Below are 9,708 nucleotides of genomic sequence, written 5' to 3' on the forward strand. Positions count from 1 at the left end.
CAACTCACCTTCGTTTTTACAGCCAGAAGCTTGAGACAGAGCTCTTAAAGGCATTTTGGCTTGATTTGACATTGGTATTGGCTTGAATTGGATTACTGACCCACCCCTTTTGGATATAAAATATTTGAGATTTTAATTTTGGATTTGAAGAAATTTTGTATAGGGAACTGAGGTAATAGATTCTGTTTTTAGGTTTTTGGAGGAAAAAAAGCAGAAGGGGTCAAGCTATGGCCCAGTGACTCTGACCCTTCTACCTGTTCTCTCTGTGATCCTTGTGGGGTGTGGCCCTAACCCTTTATCCTTCCCTTCTCCTCTGAGCACTTCTTCTTGTCCTCTGACCACCGACCTGTTAAGATGCACACACCAGGGCTCTGATGCCTAGGCCATCTTGAGCACAAGGCATGCAGAGCAAGACAGCTCCAGGGCCTTGCTATCTCTAAGTGTTAGCTGAACCTCTGATCCTAATCAGATGCTGTAAATATACACTCAATGGAACTGATGCAGCCACAACCAGCCCCTTCCCTGGCTGCTCCCTTGCTTGTGCTGCCTGCCACAGGAGGCTCAAAGTAGCCGCTTCTCCCACACGTGGGCATGCAGCTGCTGCCTGCCTCCTCTGATCCTGTGGCACACCTGAGGCAGCCTCGTGGCACACCAGTATTCCATGTCACAGCGGTTGAAAACCACTGCTCTAGAGGCACATGGACACTTTCTAAATGGCACACACAAAGTTGCAATTTTTTAAAAATACATGAAATGCAAAGAAAGCACTGCAGCACTTTTCAGTTTGCTTGATTTCTTTGCTACTCCTTACACAGCACACCCCCAAGTTTCTAATGCTGCAGTAGATGCACTCAGGGTGGCTGTGTCTGCTTGATTTGCTGTGGTTGGAAAATGGAGACAAAGGCAGGAAACAAATGATGGACAGGATGAGAAGGTGGGCAGACAGAGAGGGGCTGGGCTGTGCAGAAGAGCAATGAATGCACCCTATATGGACCTTGGAACAAGTCCTTCTGGGGTTGACTAAAGGACAATGCAGGCAATCTTTGGGCCTCATTAGCAGTCAGCCTTTGGAAAACCCCAAATAGGCATCAGCATGCCTGTGTTACTTACTCTGTAGCTTCTGGCAGAGATATATTACCCTTGAACTTGGAGGCTCTATTTAGTGAAGGTGATGTTAAGGTGGAATAGCACATTCAAGATTCTCTACATAAAAGTGGCACAGGGCATGCTGTGGCTTGGCCATCCCTGCAGTAGGCCAAATAGTAATAGGGGATTACCTAATAGGGATTAGGTAATTATTAGGGTTATTAGGTAATTATGTATTAGGGGATACAATGACAAGGGTGAGGGTGCATTGCAAGAGAGCACTGAGAAAATGTAATGACAGTTCTGCAGTATAGCTATTATCTAGTTTCCCAGGGTGCTTGCATGTTACAGAAGTGCAATCCTAGAGCAGTTGCAAAGCTGATTACAACAGTGCAGTTGAGATGAGTTGATTAATGCTTCCCTGAGGGCTGGGTGTTTGTTTGCTTGCTTGCCTGCCTGCCTGCCATCATCACCCCTGCTATCTGTTTTCTCATATATGGGAGTTGTCCTGCCAAATTCCCTTTCCAAGCTTGTGCTAATGCCCACTTTAAGCTAATGAGTTCCTCTGGCTTAAACACAGCTAGCTCTAGCAGCATACAAAACTGCCACTGTACCCCAGCACCAACAGGAAGGTAACCAGTAGATAAGCTTGTCTGTGGGGCTGCAGGGTACTGCCTCCCAGTCCTCAAAGCAGCAGCTCTTCTAGGTGCAGCAACATCCACTCGGCTCTCCACCACTCAGCAGACTCTGCAGCTAGTTTGCCAGGCAGTCAGTTAGTTCATTAGCCAGTCTGTTTTACTCCCTCTTTCTTCAAGCAATCCTCTTTCTACTACCCACAAACTCTTGCTGCTCCAGGTGCTGCTTTTATCCCTGTAAGTCCTGGCAGCCTCTAGTGGTTCCAGCTGTGCAGCACACCCACTACTAATTAGAGCCCTGGGGTTAAGCCTAGGTTTCCTGGCTGAACTTGAGCAAGGGGCCGCAAGGGGCCACATGGGGGGGGGGGGCTCTTCTGCATTTCCCCCTACAGAAGTTGTCCTAAATTTCTTCTAGGAAAGCAGATGGGGAGAGGGAACTTTGATCTGGGTATATCAGTGGCTATTAACAGTACTAACTGAGTGTGAAAGTATGTCTGTTTTACATCCACAGGTGTTGAAAATGTAAAAAACAGGAGAGAACTTTTAACCATATGCGGTGAACATGTTCTAAAGCAATTTGATGCAGATGCATGGCATACAGTTTATGTAGTTTTTGTATTAATGTTGTTTCTTTCTGTTTTTCTTTTTAATATTATAAAAAATAAATATATCTGTCAAAAAAAAAAAAAACAGTAGTAACTGAATGAAAACTTCATGCATAGAGGCAGGTTGTCTCTGAATATTGGTTGACAGGAAATGGGTCTTGATGAACTTTTGGGGTCGGATCCATCAGCAGGGTGACCAGATATCATAAATTCAAAAGAGGACAAGGCACCCCAAAACATAGGACATCCAAGAAAAATGTAGGACAGGACATAATAAAAGCCAAAAACACATAATGTATATTGATTTCATGTGGTTAATTTAAACACTGTATTTCTTATTATGAAATTTAAAACTATATTACATATAATTTATTACTTACAAGAAGGCTATGAGCTGCCTACAGGGGCTGCTCACAGGGAAAAAGAGAACATTTAAGTTCTTTTCCAGGACATGAGGCTGAAAAAGAGGACATATGGTCTCCTTGTCCATCAGTGCCTAGGATTGAAGACTTAAGGTCCAATCCTATCCAGTTTTCCAGTGCTGGTGCAGCTGTGCCAATGGGGCGTGAGCTACGCTCTGTGGTGGGGAGGCAATCACAGAGGACTCCTCAAGGTAAGGGAACATTTGTTTCCTTACCTTGGGACTGCATTGCAGCTGCACCACTGCTGGAAAGTTAGATAGGATAGGGCCCTTAATTTCTTGAAGACACAAGAGCCTTATAGCCTTAGAGTGTGGATAGGATTGTAGCCTTAGAGCCCAATCCTATGCATATCTACTCAGACATCAGCCCCATTATAGTCAGTGGGGTTTTTTCCCCCAAGAAAGTGTGGATAGGGTTGCAGCCTTAGAGTCCAATCTTATGCATGTCTACTCAGAAGTAAGCCCCATTACAGTCAATGAGGCTTTTTCCCAGTAAAGTGTGGATAGGATTGTAGCCTTAAATAATACATGATGCTCTTGTGTGAAAGAAATTGAGGCTGCAACCCTATGCACGCTTACCTGGGAGTAAATCCTATTCAAGTCAATGAGACTTACTCTTGAGTAGACATGCATAGGATTGGGCTTTCTGTCCAAGGTCCCTGTGAGCTGGAAGTCAGTCTCACCTAACTCAGTGAGACTTACTACAGAGCAGACCCGCGCAGGCAGCCACTAACTGGGCGATCCAGAACTGAAGAGGCTTTTAAAACACGCGCTGCTGTTTTTAAAAAGCAATCACGTAATTTCAATTGTCCTTAATAGCCCATTAGAAGAGCTTACGGACTACATTTCCCATGAGCCTTCAGTAGAAGAGACTTGCTGTTTCCCAGAAACCTTTGCTCCTTTCTCCTCCCTTCTGTGCAGCGCTTGGGTAAACATGCAGTTGCTGGACAACATGTCCCAGAGACCTTGCCTGGAAGCCCCACCTACTGCTATTCTCTAGCTCTCTGGGAAATGTAGTATCTTCTCCAACCGCCGCATTAGAAGCTGCTAAAAGGACCGGAGAGGAAAACTACATTTCCCAGCATGCATAGCCACTTTTTTGCCGGGGGGAACGAGGGAGCAGCCATTTTGTTTCGCCTGATTGCTTAAGATGGCGGTTGGGAGAGCGATGCTGAAGGTTGCCGGTGCAGCTGCGGTCTCCAGGGGAGGAGGAGGGCGGCTCTGTTGCTAGGCTACCGCCTGCCACCCCCTGGGGCCTTTCTGTCTGCACACACGCAGGGGCCGGGGGGAGCCGCGGCTGGCCCATGGGCGCGGGGGGCGGCCCCCGTGGCCAGTGCCGTCACCATGGACCTCCGCATGGCTGTCTACAACGCCGCCCGCGAGGGGAAGCTGCAGCTGCTCCAGAAGCTGCTGGGCAGCAGGAGTCGAGAGGAGCTGGAGGAACTGACGGCGGGCCCCGGGGGCGGGGAGGGGGCCGGTGGCACGCCCTTGCTGGTGGCCTCCCGCTATGGGCACCGCGAGGTGGTGGAGTACCTGCTGGACCACTGCGGCGCCCGCGTGGAGGCGGGGGGCTCCGTCAACTTCGACGGCGAGACCATCGAGGGCGCCCCTCCGCTGTGGGCTGCCTCAGCCGCTGGGCACCTGGACGTGGTGCGCAGCCTCCTGGAGCGGGGCGCCTCGGTGAACCAGACCACGCTGACCAACTCCACCCCGCTGCGGGCCGCCTGCTTTGATGGGCACCTGGAGATCGTGCGCTACTTGGTGGGTGAGCAGGGCGCCGACATGGAGGTGGCCAACCGCCACGGTCACACTTGCTTGATGATATCCTGCTACAAGGGGCACTCGGAGATCGCACGCTATCTTCTGGAGAAGGGGGCCGATGTCAACCGTCGGAGCGTCAAAGGCAACACCGCCCTGCACGACTGTGCTGAGTCCGGCAGCCTGGAAATCCTGCGCCTGTTGTTGGACTCCAGAGCGCGCATGGAGAAGGATGGCTATGGCATGACCCCACTGCTGGCGGCTAGCGTGACTGGCCACACTAATATTGTGGAGTACCTCATAGAGGGAGCGTTGGAAGAGCAGCCGACGGGGCCAAAGGGCAAGAGTGAAGTGAGCGAGATTGCTTGTGGTGGGGTGGGGTGTGATGAAGACCAGGATGGCTGCTTTGCTGCTGCCACCTGTGATGATCAGCCTCGTGTTTACTGTACCCGTGAGGCTGCTGTGGAAGCATTGGAACTTCTTGGAGCCACCTTTGTGGACAAGAAGCGTGACCTGCTTGGGGCTCTCAAGCACTGGCGGAGGGCTATGGACCTCCGACACAAGGGTGGACATTACGTCACCAAACCTGAGCCTCGGCAGCTAGTGCTGGCTTATGACTATTCCCGGGAAGTAAGCACAATGGAGGAGCTGGAATCCTTGGTGACTGACCCAGATGAAATGCGGATGCAAGCTCTCTTGATCCGGGAGCGTATCCTGGGCCCATCCCACCCAGACACCTCATACTACATTCGCTACCGGGGGGCTGTTTATGCAGATTCAGGAAACTTTGAGCGCTGCATTAATCTGTGGAAGTATGCCTTGGAGATGCAGCAAGGCAACTTGGAGCCCTTAAGCCCCATGACTGCAAGCAGCTTCCTCTCTTTTGCTGAGCTTTTCTCTTATGTGCTCCAGGACCGTTCAAAGGGCACCTTGGCGACCCAGCTGGGTTTCTCTGACCTCATGGGAGTTCTGAGCAAAGGAGTCCGTGAGGTTGAAAGGGCCTTGCTACACCGCAAAGACCCTGTGGCAGATTCTGTCCAGTTCTCCAAAGCCCTGGCCATCATTCTTCACTTGGTCTTCCTGTTGGAGAAAGTGGAGTGCACACCTGAGCAGGAACACCAGAAGCGGCAAACTATCTACCGCCTTCTCAAGTGCAACCCACGAGGCAAGAATGGCTTCACCCCTCTGCACATGGCAGTGGACAAGGACACCACCACTGTTGGCCGTTACCCTGTGGGAAAATTCCCCTCGCTCCATGTGGTGAACCTTCTGCTGGAGTGTGGCGCTGACCCCGATGGCCGCGACTATGACAACAACACTCCACTGCATGTGGCAGCTCGGAACAACTGCCCACTCATCATGAGTGCCCTCATGGAGGCGGGAGCTCACATGGATGCAACCAATGCCTTCAAGCAGACGGCATACGAGCTCTTAGATGAGAAGCTCCTCACTAAGGCCATGATGCAGCCTTTCAATTACATCACCTTACAGTGCCTTGCTGCTCGAGCCCTGGACAAACACAAGATACCCTATAAGGGGTTCATCCCAGAAGAGCTGGAAGCATTCATTGAACTCCATTAGAGCTGAAAAGCTGTTGCTGCTCCAGCTAGATCTCCATGGCAGGAGGTGGGGGGGGGGGCAGGCATGAGACTTGCAGTCTCCCTGTGTTCTAAAAACTTCCACTTGCACTAGGCCAGGATATAATCCCTGTCCCTTCCCTCTGTATCCTCACTCACTGCAAAGATATAAAGTTACTCTTTGCCCAGTCCATAGGTGACAGGGTTCTGTGCCAGCTTGCACTGTGAGAGGGTGGCTGAAACAAAAGGTTGGAGTTGTTGCTGCCCTTCATTGTTAACTCATTTTTTTTAAAAAGTACAGTATAACATTTCATTGCTCTAGGTTTATCTGATGCTCTTTTGAAATTTAGCCTGCTGTGTAAGTTTTGAAATAGCTTATTTTTGCAACTTCCTTCCCCTCCTTTTTTGACAATATAGGAACAAAAGTGAGGATTAAAGCAGCCCACAGACATCTCCTAGTCTTAAATTGCTCTTTCTTTTCGCTTAAATTCATAAACTGGAGAGCTAGTTGACTAATCAGCAGAAGGCTATTTAGTGGCTCCTTGTGCAGTTGACAGGCAGGGTGTGGTGCGGATTGGTTCTGGTTTTGTTTTCTTGTTTTTAATGGCCAGGTAGTATTACTAAGAATTTCCTGGCTGCTTTTAGAAGGGTGAAGTCCCCGTCCCCACCACTTGCCCCTCTTCTTTACAATGAAGCAGACACCTTGCTTTTACCAACCCAGGCTGCCAAAACTGCCCCAAACTGGGGTTTAAGATGAACCATCTTTGCCCCAAAAGAGGAATGAGATGGTGTTTCTCTTTATTTGTGGATAAAGATCATTTTCTTTAATTAGTTTTTTTAGGGTCAACCAGCTGTGATGCAGGAGTTCTCTGTGAAACCTCCCCAAAAAGTAACTGTGGAGGAGGCTGCTAGACTGGGGGAGGTTAACTCTTCCCCCCATGAAGATTTGGAAACTTAATTCATCTTCCTCTTACCCTAAGCTCCTGTTACCTGCAAAGGGGGAAGATTTATGGTTACAGTTTTTCCCCTTGTGGCCAATAGCAGCATTGGTGGAGGGAGTTATTTGGACCATGGCATGGGATCAAAGGGTAGAAGCTCCTTTCTCCATACTGCAGCCCAATCCAAATCTCTCAGACACAGCTGGATGTTTTTGTTTGTTTTTAAATTAATGCTGAGAAAATGTCTAATCATGGACCTCCTGCACCCATTCGGTTTGGTCCTGAGTTAAAGATCACCCATTAAGCTTATTGTCAGGATGCTCCTGTCCATGGAGTGTGGACAAGTTTATTTTGGGGGGGGGGGGGCGTTCTCCAGAATGCCTGGCTTGAGAGGCACCTGTCCAATGTGCAACAGATTTTCTACCTAGTAGTAGACTTGGCTGCAGTTGCTCCCTCCTTTGCATGGCTGTTGAAGAGGGTATGGAATGCTGCTTTAAGAAAAAACCAAAGGAGCCAAAGAAAAGTTGTGTTGTGGTGTTGTGAAGTTTTTTGCTTCCTGGTATGAAAGCATGCTATACAGGTCCTCATGGTATGTGGCCCACCAAGCCAAACTGTGCTTGCCAGTTACGGGATTTTGACCTGGCAGATGCTAAGGAGCCACTCTGTCTCTGCCCAGTTTTTGTCATCCCAGGCAGAATGCAAAAGCAGGGGAATTATCAAGCCACTCAGTGGGTTGCCTTTTTCGGTAGGACTATATTGGTTTGGTGGGTCACACCATATGGGAGCCTGCACTGCCCCCATCCTGCTTAGAGAAGTCTCTGCTTAAGTGACTGGCAAAGACCACAGTTCTGAAGTTTAGTTGCAACTCATGCACCCCCATCTACATATGCACTTACCTCCTTGCCCTCCCAACTACAAAAGCCCTGGAAGAAAGAAGCATCTGTATTGTTGGGCTTGAGATTTTATTAAGAGCTGCCACTTTAAGTCTGATCCTCAGATCTGCAGTGAAGAAGGGGATGATGGTGATATATTTTGGGATTTATGTGGTTTATTGAAAGAGAGAGTGCATGGCGCAGTAGTTCAGGAGAAGCTATTAAATAAGATGTGCTAAGGAAGGAATTTGGGGCATGTTGCTTTTTGCTGACAGATATGCATGCACGCACATCCCACTCCAGCATGTGTGGCTAAGCCCCAGCAAACCCCAGAGATGCTGGGGGGCATTGACTCTGTACATTGACTGTATCACAATTGTTAGTTTAGTTTTCAGTGGCTCATTGGGGAGCTAGAAACAGACCTAGGCAACTATAGCTTTTGATTGGGTTCAGTTGTGACTGTTCCAGTCAGTCACAGAAAGGGCTGTCAACTATTGTGTGGCCTGATGAGCTCAGTGTCTCTATGCCTGATGGGAATGGGATGTACCAGAATTGGTTGGTTAGGCCAGCAGTGTTGTACACCAAGTCACAGATCCTCCTATCATCTCTGAATGTATTTTGGTTTTCAATAATGCTTGACTTGTCAAAGTTTGGAACAGTTCAGAGATCCTCCCTCAGGTAGGCTTCAAAGGATGGATTCCAGTGAACAGTGGATTTTCCAGCATGCATGAGCTTTTGCAATTGCCCGTCACTGGGACTGAGTGTATAGGTTAATCCAGTGCATGAGGTTCTCCTCAACCAGTGCCAGCTGGCAAAGCTACAGTTCCAGTACTTGTCTGAGCATGGGGTGTAGAATCTGTCTTACACCAAATCCCCAACTCCAGACAGTCCTCAAAAATGCAACTACCCCAGAATGCAATGTTGATTGAGGATAAGGGCTTTGTCTAAATCCATCTTTCATTCTCTGTTGATAGATGAACAGTACTAGTTGCATAGTACTAGGTGACAGATGGGATGTAAAGGGAGTTTTGCCATCTTTGTTGGTCACCAGTGGCAAATTGAATTTGGTTAGAATCTTAAGCTGCTCAGAAAGATTTCATTATGTGTAGGCAGAAGGTTTATGCAGTAAATAGGTAGAGGGGCCCACTTATGAGAGGGTAACCTAACCACCTGTTTCTCCACCCCGTTCTGCCATCCAAGGCTCTGGGGGTAACTGGGATAATCAGAAATAGAGACTTAACCATACCACTGTGCAGCCAGCTAAGCTGCTTTTCTTTTCTGCTTGGAACTCAACAGTTCCACCAAACAGAAACCTCAGCATTTTTTTTCCTCCAGGTATTTTCAAGCATCCTGTGAACTGGGCCATTTATGGTAGTTCTTGCAGTCTTTAAAAAAAACAAAAAACAAGCAAATATTTGAAGGAAGAAGATTTCAGGGTTTTATTTGTTTGGTGCAAAGAAAAAGTTTAGCAAACTTGGGCAGAAAAACAAGAGACTTGCACAGCAGAAGTGGAATGTGTTACTTTTTTGAGCCAGTGCTCTAACTTGAAATAAATAAACCAACACTTTAAAACAATGCTGCTAAGAACACAGATGTCTCTGACTTGTTATTGCACGTGAAGGTGGGTGGGTTTGCTTTGCAGAGAGAGAGATTTTCAGGCAGAGTAGAAATCTAGTCCTCCGGGGCTTTGTATCCCTAGGTTAAGAGCTGAAGCAGTACTTTGCAAGATTAGACCAAGGAGTCCATCATGTCCAGCATTCTCCTCCTTGCAGTGGCCAGTCAAGTGCCACTGAGAAACCCACAAGCAGGGCATGAA

General features: G+C 48.3%; 1 protein-coding gene across 1 annotated transcript; it reads left to right on the forward strand.

The window, feature by feature from the left end:
- Nucleotides 1-3,896: 3,896 nt before the first annotated feature.
- Nucleotides 3,897-9,479, forward strand: FEM1A (fem-1 homolog A). The gene has a single exon (XM_066635065.1). The coding sequence runs from the start codon at nt 4,092-4,094 to the stop codon at nt 6,084-6,086; it is 1,995 nt and encodes a 664-aa protein (XP_066491162.1). The 5' UTR covers nt 3,897-4,091; the 3' UTR covers nt 6,087-9,479.
- Nucleotides 9,480-9,708: the final 229 nt, after the last annotated feature.

Source organism: Tiliqua scincoides, chromosome 8 (genome assembly GCF_035046505.1).
Source record: "Tiliqua scincoides isolate rTilSci1 chromosome 8, rTilSci1.hap2, whole genome shotgun sequence".
NCBI lineage: Eukaryota > Metazoa > Chordata > Lepidosauria > Squamata > Scincidae > Tiliqua > Tiliqua scincoides.